The sequence below is a fragment of the Megachile rotundata genome, chromosome 13, assembly GCF_050947335.1.
Source record: "Megachile rotundata isolate GNS110a chromosome 13, iyMegRotu1, whole genome shotgun sequence".
In the NCBI taxonomy this organism is placed as follows: domain Eukaryota; kingdom Metazoa; phylum Arthropoda; class Insecta; order Hymenoptera; family Megachilidae; genus Megachile; species Megachile rotundata.
This window is the reverse complement of record NC_134995.1, coordinates 10,309,689-10,330,522: the sequence shown is the minus strand read 5'-3', so window position 1 is coordinate 10,330,522 and position 20,834 is coordinate 10,309,689. Positions and strand designations below refer to the sequence as shown.

The 20,834-nt window shown below is 36.7% G+C and overlaps 1 protein-coding gene and 1 long non-coding RNA gene across 3 annotated transcripts in view; one reads left to right on the top strand and one right to left on the bottom strand.

Annotated features, from left to right (window-relative positions):
- Window positions 1–13,721, top strand: part of LOC143265701 (uncharacterized) — a 44,537-nt gene extending 30,816 nt beyond the window's left edge. The window contains exons 2-3 of the long non-coding RNA XR_013040376.1: window positions 12,980–13,389; window positions 13,583–13,721. This is a non-coding gene — a long non-coding RNA (uncharacterized LOC143265701). The remainder of the gene's footprint in view (window positions 1–12,979; window positions 13,390–13,582) is intronic.
- Sol1 overlaps window positions 1–20,834 on the bottom strand; it is a 718,219-nt gene that overhangs the window by 14,852 nt on the left and 682,533 nt on the right. Inside the window, exons 11-13 of one of the 2 annotated variants that reach the window (XM_076539295.1) lie at window positions 13,618–13,825; window positions 5,099–5,346; window positions 30–256 (exon numbers count right to left, since the gene is read on the bottom strand). In XM_076539295.1, coding sequence (XP_076395410.1) covers window positions 228–256; window positions 5,099–5,346; window positions 13,618–13,825 — 485 coding nt within the window. In that variant the 3' untranslated portion in view covers window positions 30–227. Of the gene's footprint in view, window positions 1–29; window positions 257–5,098; window positions 5,347–13,617; window positions 13,826–20,834 lie in introns of those variants that run through there. The other variant, XM_076539296.1, reaches the window with a different exon arrangement.

Here is a 20,834-nt window from a genome sequence, read left to right as displayed (position 1 = left end):
AATGATAATAATAATAGTAATATTAATAAGGATAACAATAATAGTAATATTAATAATGATAACAATAATAGTAAAAATAATAATGTTAATGATAACAAACAACGAAGAAAGTAAAATATACTAACGCAATTTTTTCCGAAAGAAAAAGAATTATAAACAAAGCTGTTCTTCAGTTCTGGTCATTTAAACTGCGCGCCACATTCCGACGCATGCGCAGTACGCTTCTTCTACTTCTCGCGCCATATTACATTTCCAGCTACGTTTACGTAATATTTTCTTTAATATATTTGATGTAGGAGTGTTTAGATTGGTTATACAAGAGGGATATATTGGAGATAAAAGTAATATAAGAGCGATACACGAATTAGCATTAACATTTGTCTCCATCTAGCGATGTTAATCATCATTGTTTGTTCCTTCTTGTATTCGCATGTTTCGATTCAATTTTGTTCTCTTTATATTCCTCTCACGTAATTCTGATTATATTTTATATCGTTCTTGAATAAATAGTTTTTCTGTTTTGTACATAATTAATTACGACACTTTATTCGTCCACGGATCTCCTCACCTTCAACAGGTTATGGGCCCAGAAGATTGCGGAATTAAAAGTGTACGGAAAATAATTAATTAAAAAGCCTGATCGTTAGTTTTTTGAAACGGTTAATTTTTTGTGTTAACGGGTATCATGGCTTCTGGAATTGTACGGATTGATTCTCTTAACAAAGAGAATTATGATACTTGGAAGATGCAAATGCAGGCTTTGCTAATAAAGAACGATGCATGGATTTATGTGAGCGGTGAATTCAAGAAACCGATCGTCGTTGCCGGAGACATCGTTTCTGAAAATGCTGCGAAAGAATGGACAAAAAACGACAGCAAAGCAAAATCGGACATTATTTTGTCGATAAGCCCGTCGGAATTAAAGCAAATTAAAAATTGCGAAACATCTCGTGAAGTGTGGTTGAAACTGGAAGAGATTTATCAATCTAAAGGACCAGCACGAAAAGCCACATTATTAAAGAAGCTGATGTTGCAAAGAATGGATGAAAACGAAGATGTTCGTGAACATATTCGGAAATTCTTTGATATCATCGATAAACTGAGCGAGATGGAAGTCCATATAAATGAAGATGTATTAACAATCATGCTCTTGTATAGTTTGCCAACAACTTTTGAAAATTTTCGTTGTGCTATTGAGTCTCGTGACGAATTGCCATCACCGGAAACTTTGCGCATCAAAATTATTGAAGAAAGTGACGCTCGGAAGAACGACGCACGAAGCAATGTTCAAGGCGCTATGGTTGTAAATAAAAGTTTTCGGAAATGGAATCAGAAGAAAAAGGCAACGGAAAAGAAAGACGTGAGTGTTAAGGAAAATTTCAAATATCAGTGTCATCGGTGTCGTAAGTACGGTCATAAAGCCGCGGATTGTAGGAAATTTAAAGACGATCGCGGATCAAATGCGAATAAAGCTGAAGATGTCGGATTATGTACGTTTCTCGAATGTACTGATAAACATGAAGTGTTGCGAGTAGACAGTTCGAGTAATGCCGGTAATTGGTGTATAGATAGTGGCGCAACTTCACATCTATGTAACAACTTGAACGAATTCACGAACATCGAATATTCGAGTCTCGGAAAATTAAATCTCGCGAACAGTACGTCGACCAAAATAACGGGAAGAGGAACGGTTTCTTTCTCGACAAAAGCTTATAATAATGAGAAGAACATTCGGTTGGATGATGCGTTATACGTACCGGATCTTCGAACAAACTTGTTATCAGTCGCGAAAATTACGGATAAAGGTTTTAAGGTTACATTTACTAAAACTAAAGCCGTGGTGACAGACAGTAACGGAAGTACGAAATTAGTAGCAAATCGTATCGGTGGATTATATTATGTGCGCGGAAATTCACACGGCGAGTGTAATGCTATTTCGCAAAATACATCGTCAAACGCGCCGGGTACGTTAATGTCGTGGCATCGTCGTCTTGGACATGTAAATTGTAAAGATCTTATCCAAGCGGTACGCGGAAAAATGATACAAGGAATTGATTTACCGGAACGTGATTCGGAATTAGAGTGCGACATTTGTATTCGTGGAAAAATGACACGAACGCCTTTTCCGAAGAAATCAACGCGGGAAACAGATTTACTGGAGATCATTCATTCCGATGTTTGTGGTCCGATGAAGACTATTTCGAATGGGAAAGCTAAATATTTTGTAACTTTCATCGACGATCATTCGAGATGGACTGAGGTACGTTTTCTCAAATCAAAAGACGAAGTCTTTGAAGCTTTTAAGGAATTTAAGCAACTCGTCGAGAATTTGAAAGGTAAAAAAATTAAATATTTACAATCCGATAATGGCGGAGAATATATGAGTCGCGAATTTAATAATTATTTGAGGGAACACGGAATTTCAAGAAGATTATCTGTTGCAAGAAATCCGGAACAAAATGGTGTTGCTGAGAGAAAGAACCGGACTTTATTGGAAACTGCAAGGTGTCTTCTGTTGCAGGCAGGTCTTTCTTCATCATTTTGGGCTGAGGCAGTTAATACAGCGAATTATATTAGGAATCGTTGTCCAACTAGAAGTTTAGTAAACAAAACGCCGTACGAAGCTTGGACGCATCGGAAACCAGACGTGGGAAACATGAAGGATTTTGGATGTAAAGTATTTCTTTTAAATCGAGAATCTAACAGAGATAAGTTTCAGTCGCGTTGCAAGGAAGGTATCTTTGTCGGCTATTCTGATAATTCCAAAGGATACAGGATTTGGTTGCCGAAAGATCGAAAAGTTGAAATTGCGCGTGACGTTAAATTTCTGGAAAATAAAGGAACTCGATTTGTAGATCATGAAAAAGTAACGTTCGACAAAGAAGACGAAGCGGAAAAAGAAGAAATACCTCACGGAATTGACATTGAGCTGAAGCCATCAATCAGCGTTGAAAATAATGATTTTTCGGGTAATGATTTTGACGATTTTCAGGAAGATTTGCCAGATGAGCAAAACGTCGAAGAGGAACGACCAGACGAAACGCCTAGAGTAGGTCGTGGAAGATCACGTGGAAGACCGAGACTACTTCGTACTGGTTTGAGGGGAAGACCACGGAAATTATTTCAAATGCCAAGCGAACTTGCAGGTAATGTTGAGGAGAATTACGCATTTGTATCGGAAATTACCATGAAGCAAGCGATGTCCAGTCCAGAAGTGAATGAATGGATAAGAGCTATGGCAACCGAGGTAAAGTCAATTATTAAAAATGATACGTGGGAAGTGGTTACTCGACCGAAAAATTGTGACGTTATCGGAAGTAGAATGGTTTTACGAAATAAATGTCGACCGGATGGAACTATTGAGAAAAGGAAGGCGCGTCTTGTCGCTCAGGGATTCTCACAACGTCCGGGAATTCATTTTAATCAGACATTTGCTCCTGTAGCTAGATTAAGTTCTATTCGTCTTTTAATTGCTATAGCAGCGCGTTATGGAATGACTATTGAACAGCTTGATGTCACAACAGCATATTTGAATGGTGTACTGGATGAAGAAATATTTATGTCACCGCCTAAAATGTTAAATGAAGCGTTGGAATCACTTATTGAGTCAGAAGGTAAAAATAGTCAAATTAAAATTAAGGCACAACGCATGTTAAAGGAATTATCGTCTGGGGACAAAGTTTGTCGTCTCAAGAAATCTCTATACGGCCTACGACAGGCTGGAAAGTGCTGGTATAATCGATTGGACAAAGCTCTGAAGAAATATGGAATGTCAAATTGTCACAGTGATCCCTGTGTATACCATACAGGTCAAGGGGAAGACTTATTGCTGATGACGGTATATGTTGATGATATTTTGATAATTTCCAGAAATGTTAAGGCGATATCGGCAATGAAGAGGAATCTTTCCCAAGAGTTTGAAGTTAAGGACCTTGGTAGTATTGGCTACTGTTTAGGTATCGAATTTGCTCGTCGGGAAAACAATATCACTATGCATCAAAAGGGATTCATCAGGGAAATTCTGGATCGTTTTGGAATGACCGAATGCAGGCCAGTCAGTACTCCTGTCGATCCGAATGTGAAGTTGACGAAACCGGAAGGCGAACCTGATAGTGATATTCTCAAGCTGCCTTATCGAGAGTTGGTCGGAGCTCTAATGTACCTGGCGGTTGCTACGAGGCCAGATATTGCGTTTGCAGTTGGATATTTAAGTCAATTTAATGACTGTTTTGGGTCTATTCATTGGACAGCTGCTAAACGTGTATTGCGTTATCTGAAAGGAACTATGAATTTAGGACTTTCTTTCTGTTCAGATTCTGATACAATAAAAGGATTCGTGGATGCAGACTGGGGAAACTGTTTGATTGACAGACGATCATTTACCGGATATGTTTTCACCCTAAGTGGAGCGGCCATATCATGGGAAGCGAGAAAACAGAGAACAGTAGCATTATCATCAACTGAAGCTGAATATATGGCTGTCACTGAAGCTGCAAAAGAATCTATATATTTACGTAATTTCTTACAGGAATTGGGATTCTCGAATCTTACAAATATTGTATTGTACAATGACAATCTAGGAGCCAAACGAATGGCTGATAATGCATCTTTTACGGCCAGAAGCAAACATATAGATTTAAGACATCATTTCGTACGAGAAGTTTTGAAAAATCGAGAAATGAGAATTGAATATATTTCTACGGATGAGATGCCTGCAGATATGATGACCAAGGGCCTTCCAGGGCCTAAACACAAGAAGTGTTCTGAAAGAATTGGACTTCGAGCGATTTCCTGCTGAAACGTGCGAATTAATGCAATTAATGCGTGTCTCGAGGGGAAGTATTGGAGATAAAAGTAATATAAGAGCGATACACGAATTAGCATTAACATTTGTCTCCATCTAGCGATGTTAATCATCATTGTTTGTTCCTTCTTGTATTCGCATGTTTCGATTCAATTTTGTTCTCTTTATATTCCTCTCACGTAATTCTGATTATATTTTATATCGTTCTTGAATAAATAGTTTTTCTGTTTTGTACATAATTAATTACGACACTTTATTCGTCCACGGATCTCCTCACCTTCAACAGGATATTACCTTTTAACGTTGACGCGTTGCTTGTAGGTGGTTTTGTAGTATAATTTCCTTCCTCGTCTACGAATACGTAACTTGCGTTAAATCCTGTACCGTCGTATCTGCCGTTGCTTTTAAATGTCACGCGAAAGAACTTTCTATCGCTCTCGACATCGAACTCCTTTTGTTGGCCACAGTGCCTGGAGTACTTCCGGTCCCTGGACATGTAGTTCGAAAATTCGACGAAATCGCTCGCCGATACTGCCTCGCATCTGGAATATTAATATTTTGAGGTTAATTTGAGGTTTAATTGTTGAGGGAGGAGGGGGATTTTCAAGGTCTCGAACTTGAATATTACTTTTGAACTTGAATATTATATTCACTGAATATTACTGAATGTCTAAATTTGCAAATTTATAAGTTTCTATATTATGAATCACTAAATTACATAAATTTTCAAATCATTAAATTAAATAAATCCTCAAATTCACAACTTTCTAAAATCCTTAAATCTTCAGATCCAAATTCCTCAAATCCCCAAATCCTCAGAGCTAAATTCTCCAAAGTCTCACATACACCTTCCTAAAATTCCTAAAATTCCTAAAATCTCAAATTTAAATTTCCAAAATCCCTAAATCCATACGTCCAAATTCAAAAGTCCCTAAATCTCCAAATCCTGAAATTCCTAAAATTCCAAACCATAAAATTCCAAATCCCTAAAACCCCAAATCCCTAAAATCCCAAATCTCCAAAATCCCTAAAATTCCTAAAATCCCTAAAATCCTTAAAATCCTAAATCCCGAAAATCCGCAAAATCCCTAAAATCCATAAAAATCCCAAATTCCTAAAATCCCTAAAATCCCCAAAACCCCAAATCTCCAAAATGCCTCAAATCTCTAAAATTCCTAAAATCCCTAAAATCCCTAAAATCCCTAAAATCCCTAAAATCCCTAAAATCCTTAAAATCCTTAAAACCCCTAAAACCCCTAAAATCCCTAAAACCCCTAAAATTCCAGAAATCCCAAAAATTCCTAAAATCCCTAAATTCCCAAATCCACAAATAAAAGAAAACAATTTTTCTTTTCACAAAATTAGCAAATCCTGCAATGCTCGCAATACAAATTGAAATTTAAATTGGAAAGAGAAAGAGGCACCGGTTGAAAAATATGTATAAAGTGATTTCGATCTTTTGTGACGGAAAATGCAACTTCAAAAGGAACAGTGATTTATTCTCGTGGAAAACTGTCGGACTGTTGTTTACAGGTTTAATTAATAAACATTGAAAATACTGAAAAATTCTGATTCCACGCTTTCAATTTGTAAAAGCTACTTTTGTTGCTCCAATTCTTCAATCTTTCACAATAACACATTTTTCAGAGTTTGATGGACGTAACTGAAATTGTTCGAAAATTTACGAACATAACACCGTTAATCAAAATAACGATCAATCGATCACTGTAAATTAAATATTGTGTTTGTGTCTTGTCTGTCAGGGAAAATACTGAAAAATAAATTTTCTTTATTTCGTTTGGATAATTGCGTTATAGCGAACGATTTCGTAATTGTTCGATAACGTTTTCTTTATTAATTTTGGTTTATTCTCGGTTTTTTAATTTCTTGAAAAATATGTAATTTCGTCAATCTTAAAATTATAATTTAATCCTATAATTTAATCAGTCTTTTCAGAGATACATAAAGAAAAATGCATCAATTAGGAAAGAAAATTGATACAAAAATATTTAATATTTTTTCTGCAATTTAATATTTGTAACATTTCTTTTGAAACGTTCAATAGAAAACTGATATAAAAAGTAACTTTACTTCGCTCTCAAGAACACCAAAGCGGTAGTAATTTATATTTTTAAGCTTCTGAAGGTCGTTCAACTCACGTACGACCTAGTTGTTCATTTTCTATACTACAATCCTTGCCAGGGAACCATTTTCAAAAATCTTCCACAGAACACCATTCTTTATGAATCGTTCGGTTTTCTTCTATGGCTTAAAGTACAACACCCCTTAAATGAAATCTTATTCAATAGAATTTTTATTAAAAAATGAACTTTAACCTCCCTTTTGATTTTCACATTTATTAATAGTATTTTTATAAATCGACCAGGTCAGATATATCGATATCAAAAAATGCAAAATTACGTACGCACATATTAAACATGAATATAAAAGCAATACACTGTTTCAGTATCCTTTATTACGGAAGTTTGATCCGCTTATTGTGTACATTTGCGCGAGTTATCATTTCCTTTCAACGATGGAAAGAGGTTATGTAAAAATTTGAGGAACGGACATTTTGTTCATTTCGGTACATTATTTGCTTTTAATATAACGTACGAGTGTATTGATTTATGAATTTTAGATTGTTCTTAATTTTGATAAAATAGGAAATCGTTTTTGGGGGGTTATAAAATTATTTCTGATTGGTTAGGCTTCTTGGATGTGGAATATTTGGTCGAGGTTAAAGTTTGTGCTAGATTTAGGGATGTTTAAGAGGTATTTTAGGATTGTAAAGTGGTGAAGTTCCAAAAGTTGAAAATTTCCAAAATCCCAAATTTCCAAATCCCAAGTCTCCAAAGTTCCAAATCTCAATGGCCCCAACTCTCCAAGGTCCCAACTCTCCAAAGTCCACAAATTTCAAAGGCCCCAACTCTCCAAGGTCCCAACTCTCCAGAGTCCCCACTCTCCCTAGTCTTCACTCTCCAAAGTCCCCACTCTCCCTAGTCCCCACTCTCCCTAGTTCCCACTCTCCAAAGTCCCCACTCTCCCATGTCCCCACTCTTCAAAGTCTCCACTCTCCAAAGTCCCCACTCTCCCAAGTCCCCACTCTCCAGAGTCCCCACTCTCCCAAGTCCCCACTCTCCAAAGTTTCCACTCTCCAAAGTCTCCACTCTCCCAAGTCCCCACTCTCCAAAGTTTCCACTCTCCAAAGTCTCCACTCTCCCAAATCCCCACTCTCCAAAGTTCCCACTCTCCCAAGTCCCCACTCTCCCAAGTCCCCACTCTCCCAAGTCCCCACTCTCCCAAGTCCCCACTCTCCCAAGTCCCCACTCTCCAAAGCTCCCACTCTCTCAAGTCCCCACTCTCCCAAGTCCCCACTCTCCAAAGCTCCCACTCTCCAAAGTCTCCACTCTCCCAAGTCCCCATTCTCCAAAGTTTCCACTCTCCAAAGTCTCCACTCTCCCAAATCCCCACTCTCTCAAGTCCCCACTCTCCCAAGTCTCCACTCTTTGAAGTCCCAAATTCTCAAAGTTCCAAAGTCCCAATATCCCCACTTCCCAAATCACCAGTACTTACAAACTCCAAAATTTCCAGAACTGCAATATCCCAAAATTCCAAAACCCCAAAATCTCCAACCCTATCCCCATCCCCACCTCCCTAAGTTTTCCCCAAAAAATTCATATCCCACCAAGAATTCCATCGACCACTTCATCCCACATTCTCAGCCTTATCTCCCCAAATAAACCCACCCTCTTCCAAATAGCCGAATAATTACTGCATGAACTGACTCCCGCTACTCAACACACGACCAGAAATCTCATAAAAGCACACACAGACACAGGAACATAATTCAATAAAAGATGACAAGTCTCTCCATAACCCGGTAACATGCACTTCAATTACATAGGTACGAAACACAATGGCGAATGTATTATTCAGGACCGTTTCCAAGTGCGCCGTCGCCTGCGCGTCCAGGGAATTTATATTTTCGGCATGGCCGTACGTTACACAATCACCGGTAAATTGATACGCATGGGAAGATATGAAATGTCTTGAGAGCGGTGCTTCCTTGAAATATTCACCTTTCGCGGGGAATATCGAAAAGATTCGAATGATTTTTCTTGATGGCATGGCGGCGTCGTAAATTGCTTTCGTAGCCGGACTACCGGCAATTCCATAAGTAATTCAATCTTGGCTCTTTCCGCGCATAATTTCAATATACATGTGCGAACCGGCCCCGGCTTTACAATCGGAATAACCATCGGTTATTCTCTGTTCTCGGATTTTCCGCTCTATTCTGCTCGCTTCATAAATATTTTTGCAGCCAGGATGCGCTCGGTGCGGCGCATTAGGGCACTGAAAAAACGAACATGTACCGAAACGTATTAACTTTTATTTATTTCATTTTGCTTCATTTGCAATGTTCGTTTAAATCAAGAGACGAGAAATCATCTTCTTGCTGGGAAATTTAGGACTTTGTAATATTGTATATGTTTGACTACTCTGGAATTTAATCGAAATCAATTACATTATTAGGGAACAGCCATTTTGTATAGTGTTGTACATCAAAATAATAGTTCACTTCCAACGTTTCAAAATATATCAATTATATCTCTTTAATTTGTTTCTATCAGTTTTTATTAATTCTTGATTTCATCAGGTGAACAGTTGACTAGTTGCCATATTGAATTCGCCATCTTGTAATTTGTGATATGTTCGTCTATTCCTGAATTTAATCGAAGTCAATTACACCATTAATATACAACCATTTTGTATAAAGTTGCATATCAAAATAAAAGTTCACTTCGAACGTTTCAAAATATAACAATTATATCTCTGTAATTTGCTTCTAATAGATTTTATTCATTCTTGATTTCGTCAGGTGAGCAGTTTAGCAGCCATATTGAATCCGCCATCTTGTGACTCCTCATACGACAACTACTCTTGAATTCAATCCAAATTAATTACACCATTAATATACAGCCATTTTGTATAACGTATATCAAAATAAAAGTTCACTTCCAACATTTTAAAATATGTCAATGATGTCTCTTTAATTTGCTTCTATCAATTTTTATTAGTCCTCGATTTTGCGAAGTGAAGAGTCGATTATCCGCCATATCGAATCCGCCATTTTCACATTCGCGTTGCAAATTTCACGAGGATAATTTCGGCACATTGTACCTTGGTAAATGAACTGTTTTTTGGTCTTAGATTTATGGGAGGTCCCAATTGCGTGGAACGGTCTATACACGATTTCAATATTGAGGAAACTTGCATTTCAATTCGGCTCAGGTACATTAATTTGTACTGGTGAAAATCGTGCGGTACGTGTCCGACGAATTTACAACTCGTCACCCTAAATGGCAGCCTGCGATACAATGTGGGTGACAAGGACGCAGTTGCAGTTCCACATTTTAATGGCAACGTGCAAGCTGGTCGAGGAAACGTCACGAACGACTGGTTCGGTAATTGTCGCCGCGGAAACAACAGAAATATTTGGTTTGGAAAAGGTCCACGCTGCAATCCTGCAAGCTGTAAATATTTGATATCGCGTTTATTGATCACTATTAGCATATGTATATCTCACGCATGATTATAATAACATTTGCTCTATCGGCAATATAACAAGAGTCACGTATAGCACTGAAAATTTTTCATGAAACCTTGAGTCAAAATTGACCCACTTTCGTACTAAATAGATAAAACGGAGATGACCACGTGATAAGCTAATTGGATCGCACAAGATCATCCTCGATAGCTATCGTTCATTACTGATAGCCTCTAATTAGTCGTGTTTCGCCAATTCCTGTCGAACTTTTGAACAATGCTCCGAAGAGGAAGAGCGAAGTAGGTCTCGCGACTTCATTGATCCCCGCTCCAGAAAATGTGGCCTGAATTTAATAATTCGAGGTCGATATCGAGAATCCCGCAAGAAGCATCTGTTATTACAGCCTGGGACCGGTAGAGGATTTTTGCCTCGAATTTCCTTTTTTCTCCTCCGACGAAAAGATTGCTCGTAAATATCGCCGGTTCGAACGAGAGTTCAATTAGACGAAGTGCAGCACGATCCAACGGGATATCGAGCCGACTACCAGGGCAAAAGATACATTCGTACTCGTAAATCCGGGCTCGAGTAAACAGTTCGAAATGTATGTTCGGAAACGTGAGAACCGAACGATGATCTGTCACGGGAATTGCCACTTATGTCATCGGCGGAAAGAGCCGCTCGATATATTACCACCATGGAACTCTCGCGATAATAGCGTCATCGTTCACGTATCAATGCTTCTTACCGACGCGATATATTATTTATAACAGCGAATCAATTCCACTTGGATCGCTGTTATCGATCCTGTTTATTCCTTGGATCTTGCCTCGAGATCAGACACGATACGCTGATATTTTACGTGCTCTTGGCAAGGGAGTACGCCATCGCTCATACGGGACTCACGCATGCGCAGTTAATCCGCTCTGTCACCTGATGCGTGACGTACAGCCAATCACCGGATGATCTACGAGAATGGCGCTTTTGATTGGCTCGCGTTTAATGCACGATAGACTCCGTAGATTAAACTGTACTTCGTACAAGTTAATAATATTGATTCCTAGTTCCCAGTCTTTCTAGTTCCAAAATTTCCTGGTTTCCATTCTTCCTAGTTCCAAAATTCCCTAGTTTCCATTCTTACTAGTTCCAAAATTTCCTGGTTTCCATTCTTCCTAGTTCAAAAATTCCCTAGTTTCCATTCTTTCTAGTTCCAAAATTTCCTAGTATCCAATTTCTCTAGTTCCAAAATTAGCTAGTATTCAATTTCTCTAGTTCCAACAATAGCTAGTTTCCAGTTTTCCAAATTCCAAAATTCCCTAGTTTCCAGCATTCCTAGTTCCAAAATTTTCTAGTATTTAATTTCCTTAGTTTCAACATTCTCTAGTTTCCAATTTCCCAAATTCCAAAATTCCATAGTTTCGAATTTTTCAAATTCCAAAATTTCCTAGTATCCAATTTCTCTAGTTCCAAAATTAGCTAGTATTCAATTTCTCTAGTTCCAAAAATAGCTAGTTTCCAGTTTTCCAAATTCCAAAATTCCCTAGTTCCCAATTTTTCAAATTCCAAAATTCGCTAGTTTCCAGTCTTCCTAGTTCCAAAATTTTCTAGCATCCAATTTCCTTAGTTTTAACATTCCCTAGTTTCCAATTTCCCAAATTGCAAAATTCCATAGTTTCCAATTTTCCAAATTCCAAAATTACCCAGTTTCCAGTCTTCCGAAGTCCAAAATTCCCTAGTTTCCAGTCTTCCTAGTTCCAAAATTTTCTAGTATCCAATTTCCTTAGTTTCAACATTCTCTAGTTTCCAATCTCCCAAATTCCAAAATTCCATAGTTTCCAATTTTGCAAATTCCAAAATTACCCAGTTTCCAGTCTTCCGAAATCCAAAATTCCCTAGTTTTCATTCTTTCTAGTTCCAAAATTCCCTGGTATTCAATTTCTCTAGATCCAAAATAACCTAGTTTCCAATTTTCCAAATTCAAAGTTCCCTAGTTTACTTATCAGTATTACCAATATTATCAATATTATCAATGTTACCAATGTTATCAATGTTATCAATGTTATCAGTGTTATCAATGTTATCAATGTTATCAATGTTATCAATATTATCAATGTTATCAATGTTATCAGTGTTATCAATGTTATCAATGTTATCAATGTTATCAATGTTATCAATGTTATCAATGTTATCAATGTTATCAGTGTTATCAATGTTATGAGTATCATCAATATCATCAATTTATAGATTTTAGCAAAATCAATTATTTTCTTTTTATTTAAAAAGTTCCGTTACTTTTCCGACATATTGTAGACCCATTAAAAAAATATTGCGGTCATTACTGCAACAAATATCCAAATTATTATTTCCTAAATCCTTTTTAACAAATTTTAAGAAATACTCCTCCCCAAATGCCCAACTTCACAAATTCACCCACTAAATTATTAGAATCTGTTTTACAATATTTAACGAAGGTACCAGGTCTTTTTCTAATATTGCAAACTAACAGGAAGCCACATACATCGTGTTTTCTCTTGTTCAAAGACTAATCAGCATGGAACAATCAGCCGTGCTAATTGGCTACCTCGACGCAAATACACTCTGATGGACTTTTGCGCTATCTGTTACAGGATCCTCGTTTAGACATGGAGCTTTCGTCTCCGGTAAGCAGGTTGGAAAGTTTGTTTGACGCAGTTTGATTTAGTGGAACGTCGAACTGCATCGGGAAAGCCAATCGAACCGGTATCGATTTGCTTCCAGTAGACTTCTAGTTGGCTAAGGATGCTCACTTTGTCTCACCTCGTCTGGTTGAGTGACGAGAAGGAAGTCGAACAGGATCGATACATGGAATTCCAGTCACGATGGTGTAGTCAGTTTATCTATCGTGCTTGATCCTGTTCTCTTGCCCTTTCGCCGTCTATCTTCCGGATGATTTTTATTGTGCCTTGATTTTATATATTGCCCGGGCTGCTTTTTGCAAGCGAGGTAAATCGAAAGGAAACAAAGGTGCTACCTTGCGTGTATGTCCAGAATGGCTGAGGTAAATAAGGGCTATGTACAGTATCTTGCAAAACGTTATCAGATATTTTTATGAGTGAAGGCTTTTCTATTAATAAATGTGGTGCTTTTTTATTTATAACTTTTTCCGCGTAATTTATAAAATAAATGTAAAATCAATGGCAACTTGTTACAAGGTTAACGCTAAATAATTTCTTAAGGTAATTTAATTTTAGTTTAATACAGAATTGATTACGAGGTGAATACTTACGGCATCACACCTTCCACATCGAAGAAATGAAAATGGAGGTGCACTCGTTCGTTCGGCTGGCCATTGAAGAAGTAATGGCATTCGGTGTCTCGAGGATACAATCCTGGATAATTTGGCGACGCGAATGTACCGTTCCGTGTCTCGCTGCTGTTGTAAACGAAGGCACAGGGATATGTCGCCTCTTGGCGGCCCGTCGTTATGCCGAAGTCTGCAACCGAAACAAAATGGCCGCGTAAACGTCTTACACTTCAAAATGGCCGTCATGAAAATCTCCACACTTTGCATATTTATTGTACGGTCATGTTATTATTTACGAATATTATTTACACTGTTGCGAGTATTCATAAAACTTATACAATTAAGAATATATATAAATTTATACAATTAAGTATTTATAAAATCTGTACAATTAAGTATTTATAAAATCTATGCAATTAAGTATTTATAAAATCTATACAATTAAGTATTTATAAAATCTGTACAATTAAGTATTTATAAAATCTATACAATTAAGTATTTATAAAATTTCATGGCTGCAGTGGTACTTACAATGATATTATAATATGTTCATATAAAACCTATTTAATTTGTTTGTTGATAATAATAAATCATTGTTAATGATTTTTGTTAAAATTAAAATAATTTTTGTTATTCTGTAAATAATAAAAATAATTCTAATTAAAAAATTTGTCACACAATGACAATAAATTAGAATGGGTTTTACAAAATGGTGAGAAAAGTGACACCATATTGTTTGAGTTTCTAAATATGTCGGGTGTCCGTTAATTAAATGGTGACCGTGTTTCATCAATTTAATCGCGAAAAGAAGAAAGTTCGTGCAACTTTGAATCGGTCTTGCAATCACCTTTGTTCGACTTTTCTTTCCGACCTCTTTCCTCTAATGAAAACTAGCTCAAACACCGCTTTGGATGTGAAATAGTAATTGTTGAAGGAGAAGAAAGAAGAAGAAAGAAGGATTTCAGCTGTAGCCCGAGGGAGCTCTCTCGGGCTGTTTCATTTCGTATTAAAGTATTTTGATTCCGATTAGTAACAGATGGAAGAGCTGAAGAGATTTTCGACGTTGAAAGAATGGCTCGGATCGTCGGTAAATGAAGATTCTAGGTGCGAGTGATCGAGTGGCCGAAGAAGTGTGCGAGTATGGCAATGATAAGTGTTCTCGAGGTTGGTCAATAAATTCGGAGAGCGCGGGAAAGTTCAGTGGGAACATAATGGACGAGTTGAAATCAGGAGGGTACATATTATTGAAACCTTTTGATGGTCAAGTACGGAAATTACTCTAAATAAGTTTTATTATTTTTAAGAAAATTGATAAATTTAATATTTTAAGGTTTTTACGTATTACAGTTCCAAACTATAATTTTTATATATAATTAAAATTAGAAAGTGTGGACATTTCAAAGATCTAAGATTCTAGGGTTACAGAATTTAAAATTTCCCAAATTTTCAAGCTTCACATTCCAAATTCCAAAATTCCCTAGTTTCCATTCTTCCTAGTTCCAAAATTCTCTAGTATGCAATTTCCCTAGTTCCAAAATTACCTAGTATCCAATTTCTCTAGTTCCAAAACTCTCTAGTTTCCAATTTTCCAAATTCCAAAATTCCCTAGTTTCCAATTTTCCAAATTCCAAAGTTCCCTAATTCCAAATTTATCAAATTCAAAAATTCCCTAGTTTCCACTCTTCCTAGTTCCAAAATTCCCTAGTTTCCATTCTTCCTAGTTCCAAAATTTCCTAGTATCCAATTTCTCTAGTTCCAAAATTACCTAGTTTCCAGTTTTCCAAATTCCAAAATTCCCTTGTTCCCAATTTCTCAAATTCCACATTTCTCTAGTTTCCATTTTCCCTAGTTCCAAAATTCCCTAGTTCCCAGTCATCCTAGTTCCAAAATTCTCTAGTTTCCATTCTTCCTTATTCCAAAATTTTCTAGTATCCAATTTCCTTAGTTTCAACATTCCCTAGTTTCTAATCTTCCAAATTCCAGAATTCCATAGTTTCCAATTTTCCAAATGCCAAAATTCCTCAGTTCCCAGTCTTCCGAAATCCCAAATTCCCTAGTTTCCATTCTCTTTAGTTCCGAAATTCCCTAGTTTACTTATCAGTATTACCAATATTATCAATATTACCAATGTTATTAATGTTATCAATATCATCAATACTATTAACATCATCAATATTATCAATATTATCAATATTATCAATATTATCAATATTACCAATGTTATTAATGTTATCAATATCATCAATATTATCAACATTATCAATATTATCAATATTATCAGTATTATCAATATTATCAATATTATCAATATTATCAATATCATCAATATTATCAATATTACCAATGTTATTAATGTTATCAATATCATCAATGTCATCAATATCATCAACATCATCAATATTATCAATATTATCAATATTATCAATATCATCAATATTATCAATGTTATCAATGTTATCAATGTTATCAATGTCATCAATACTATTAACATCATCAATATTATCAATATTATCAATATTATCAATATTATCAATATCATCAATATTATCAATATTATCAATATTATCAATATTACCAATGTTATTAATGTTATCAATATCATCAATATTATCAACATCATCAATATTATCAATATTATCAATATTATCAACATTATCAATATTATCAATATCATCAATATTATCAATATTATCAATATTACCAATATTATCAATGTTATCAATGTTATCAATGTTATCAATGTTATCAATATCATCAATATTATCAATATTATCAATATTATCAATATCATCAATATTATCAATATAATCAATATTATCAATGTTATCAATGTCATCAATATTATCAATATTATCAATATTATCCATCTTTTCAAATTCCATAATTCCCTAGTTTCCACTCTTCCAAATTCCAAAATCCCCAAATTCCCATGTTCTCAAAACTCTACCTAACCAAAATCCTCCCCAATTCCCCAGTTCAACCCACATCTCCCTAATTCCCCCCAAAAAAGTGTCACCCGCGCAGTCACTAATTGCGAGTATCCGTATACTTCCACCCTGTTTACACATTATTTGATCACCTCACGATGTTTGCATACGCTGGCACCTATTCACCTGGTGCGCTTAATAAATATTGACGTACACTAATGAACAGCCATGCATCGAAGTATAAAGCATCGCCGTCATAATTGCTATATCGTAACACGATGGTTATTAATAAACAACGTGGGTCGTAATGGATTACGTATTATTAACTAGATGTTCGAAAATCGAATGCGAGAGCGACTGCCTCAATTTGCCAATGAATATACATACATCTGTCGAATGATCCGAATGCGACCGTACAACCCCCTCCGTGTCAATATTTCAGCGTATAAATCATGTTGGACAATTTAATGTTTCGCGGTAAACAGTGACAGTTCTTGTTAATTCGTTCGAGTGGAATTTTTTGACCAACACCTGTCAAACTGATTTTAATTTTTTATTTATGTGGAACGTCAGAAAATTATGGACTGTGTATTTGATTATTTTTTTTAATGGATATTTTTATTTTGGGTCCTACACAGTATGTGGGAAAAGTACATACTGCATATAATTAAATTTATTTTCGTTCAGCCAGTTTTACCCGTTCTATATAAAATACTTCCCATTTGCTTGCCTTTTACATCTCATTATACCGACGTGAATATTTATGAAAAATTACTTTTGTAAAATACAATTCCGCGTAATTACGATTTCCCGTAACGTTTATGTTTCAACCATTTTTCACCCCATAGTTTTATTTCCATCTCAACAGTTAAGGAACTGACTTGTTTACACGGAATCGTGTTCCATTTATTCTCTCGGCCAACTTACTCTTTTTCCTTATCTCTCCCGTCAGTATTTTTGTTATACCTTTTCTTTCTACACGCTTTTTATTTATTCTCCATCGAGTTCATCCGTTCCTAAATAACTTTCTTTCCCTTTGATCGCAGCTGTTTATAAATACTCCCTTCTTTTTCTCTTATACCTTCATTAACTATTTTTCTTCTTTCCTCTTCACTTTTTACCTGCTCTGGATTCTAACTTTATCCTGATCTTTTTTACACGTTATCTCTGTTGGGAGCGTAATCAGTAGCTTGATAATTACCTGCTATTGGGGCTCTGGATGCTGTATAGTATCAAGTGTCAAATATGTCCCTTTCCAATGAATATTTTACTCTAGTCTTCATAAATGAATATGTCACACGGAATTACATGTAAGTGCACTTCATATGTGTTTTGGAATATGTGACTTACATAAGTGTGGTACATCAAAGAATATGTGAGTTGAATGAATATGTCATGTGAGACAATATGTGAGTTAAATATATATGTCATATGAAGCAGTATGTGAATTACACACATGTATCATATGAAACAATATGTGGATTGAATAAACATATCATATGAAGCAATATGTGTTTTACATTCATGTATTATATGAAGCTATATATGAATGACCTACATGTATCATATAAAGCTATACGTATGTGAATTACATACATATATCATATGAAGATATATGTGAATGACCTACATGTATCATATGAAGCTATATGTGAATGACCTACATGTATCATATGAAGCTATACATATGTGAATTACATACATGTATCATATGAAGCAATATGTGAATGACCTACATGTATCATATGAAGCTATACATATGTGAATGACCTACATGTATCATATGAAGCTATATGTGAATGACCTACATGTATCATATGAAGCTATATGTGAATGACCTACATGTATCATATGAAGCTATACATATGTGAATTACATACATGTATCATATGAAGCTATATGTGAATGACCTACATGTATCATATGAAGCTATATGTGAATGACCTATATGTATCATATGAAGCTATATGTGAATGACCTACATGTATCATATGAAGCTATATGTGAATGACCTATATGTATCATATGAAGCTATATGTGAATGACCTACATGTATCATATAAAGCTATACATATGTGAATTACATACGTGTGCCATGTGAAGCTATATGTGAGTTAGATAAATGTCACATGAAGCCATATGTGAATCACATAAATATCTAAAACATGTAAGTTCATCTTACATGAAATAGTACATAAGTCAAATAAACATCACACATGCAACATGTGAGTATGTACCACATGAACTAATATGAAAGTTAATGTGTTAGACGAAACAACAAGGTAGTCTTTATTAAATCGAACAAAGAACAGTCGTATCCGAAGAGCCATAAAAACCGTGGGAGCGCAATAAGGCGAGGAATCTGGAATCCAGTGAAACGATTGTCGCGATCGTTGAATCCCGAAGACGAAAATTAAAGCTCGACGGTGGAAACGGGTTAATTATAGGATCTCGGCTCGTCAAGGCTCGTTTGAAATCGTTCGCCGACGACCAACTTGCCGTGGAACTTTCGAGTTCCCGGGCTTTCGGCCGTTATGCGCTGCGAGCAAGTTTCTTCGCGGTTGTAAACATCGGGTAATAAGCTTTAGCAAACGCCGTGCACTTTTGCGCTTAGTTAGCCACGTTTGTTGTACGACCGATGCACTCGAATCTACGTATACCGTCCCGGCACTCCCGCGAAGAAGCTGACTTTTTGATAAAGTGTTCCGAACGTTTCGAGCGAAACGCTTCCCGTTCCATAAACGTCACTCGAAACCTTTATTCGGCCGGAAATTGAACTTCTTTGCTCGACGCTGAATTTTCGGCCCGTGAATGCGATGGCAGAAATAAAAAAAGGAACGTTCGGGATTGTCGGAAGGAGAGTTTACGACGTCATGCGGCGGACGTAACTCTCGCGGAATTTAGGCTAACGGTTAGGTTTTAATGTCTCGAGTTTTAAGAAAGATTTTTACTATCGGTTCTTCTGAACAAGTCATTAAATGGGCGCAATGGCCTCGGTAGAATTTAGGGTTATTTTACGAAATTGAGGTTAGGTAAGTGACAACTAAATTATGCACCTATGTGACACATTTATGTGACGCACCTATGTGACGCACCTATGTGACGCACCTATGTGATGCACCTATGTGACTCCATCTATGTGACGCACTTATATGACGCACCTATGTGATGCACCTATGTGATGCACCTATGTGACGCACTTATATGACGCACCTCTGTGATGCACCTATGTGATGCACCTATGTGACGCACTTATATGACGCACCTACGTGACGCACCTATGTGACGCACTTATATGACGCACTTATATGACGCACCTATGTGACGCACCTATGTGACGCACCTATGTGGCGCACTTATATGACTCCATCTATGTGACGCACCTATGTGACGCACCTATGTGACGCACTTATGTGACTCCATCTATGTGACGCACTTATATGACGCACCTACGTGACGCACCTATGTGACGCACTTATATGACGCACTTATATGACGCACCTATGTGACGCACCTATGTGGCGCACTTATATGACTCCATCTATGTGACGCACTTATATGACGCACGTATGTGACGCACCTATGTGACGCACTTATGTGACTCCATCTATGTGACTCACTTATATGACGCACCTATGTGACGCACCTATGTGACGCACCTATGTGACGCACTTATATGACGCACTTATATGACGCACCTATGTGACGCACCTATGTGACGCACCTATGTGACTCCATCTATGTGACGCACCTATGTGATGCACTTATATGACGCACCTATGTGACGCACCTATGTGACGCACCTATGTGACGCACTTATGTGACGCACTTATATGACGCACCTATGTGACGCACCTATGTGGCGCACTTATATGACTCCATCTATGTGACGCACCTATGTGACGCACCTATGTGACGCACCTATGTGACTCCATCTATGTGATGCACATATGTGACGCATCTATATGACGCACATGTGAAGTACCTATATGACGTACATGTGAAGCATAACTTTTTAAAGCGTTGTATAAGTAAAGTGAATACTGAGAAAGTATGATAGTATCGATTTTAAAAATGCCCCAGACAGAGCATTTTTTCTTAACATTAATTCTTCAGACTGAACGTGGGTCGTTTCCCTGTAGCATGTTCTTTCGGAGAGAAAGAAAAGAAAGTGACCTCGTGATAAAGCACTTCAGGCGATTCCGGTGAACTGGCTCGACTCGAAATAAATGTACCTTGAAACACTTATTTTGTATTTCGAATGTACTCGTG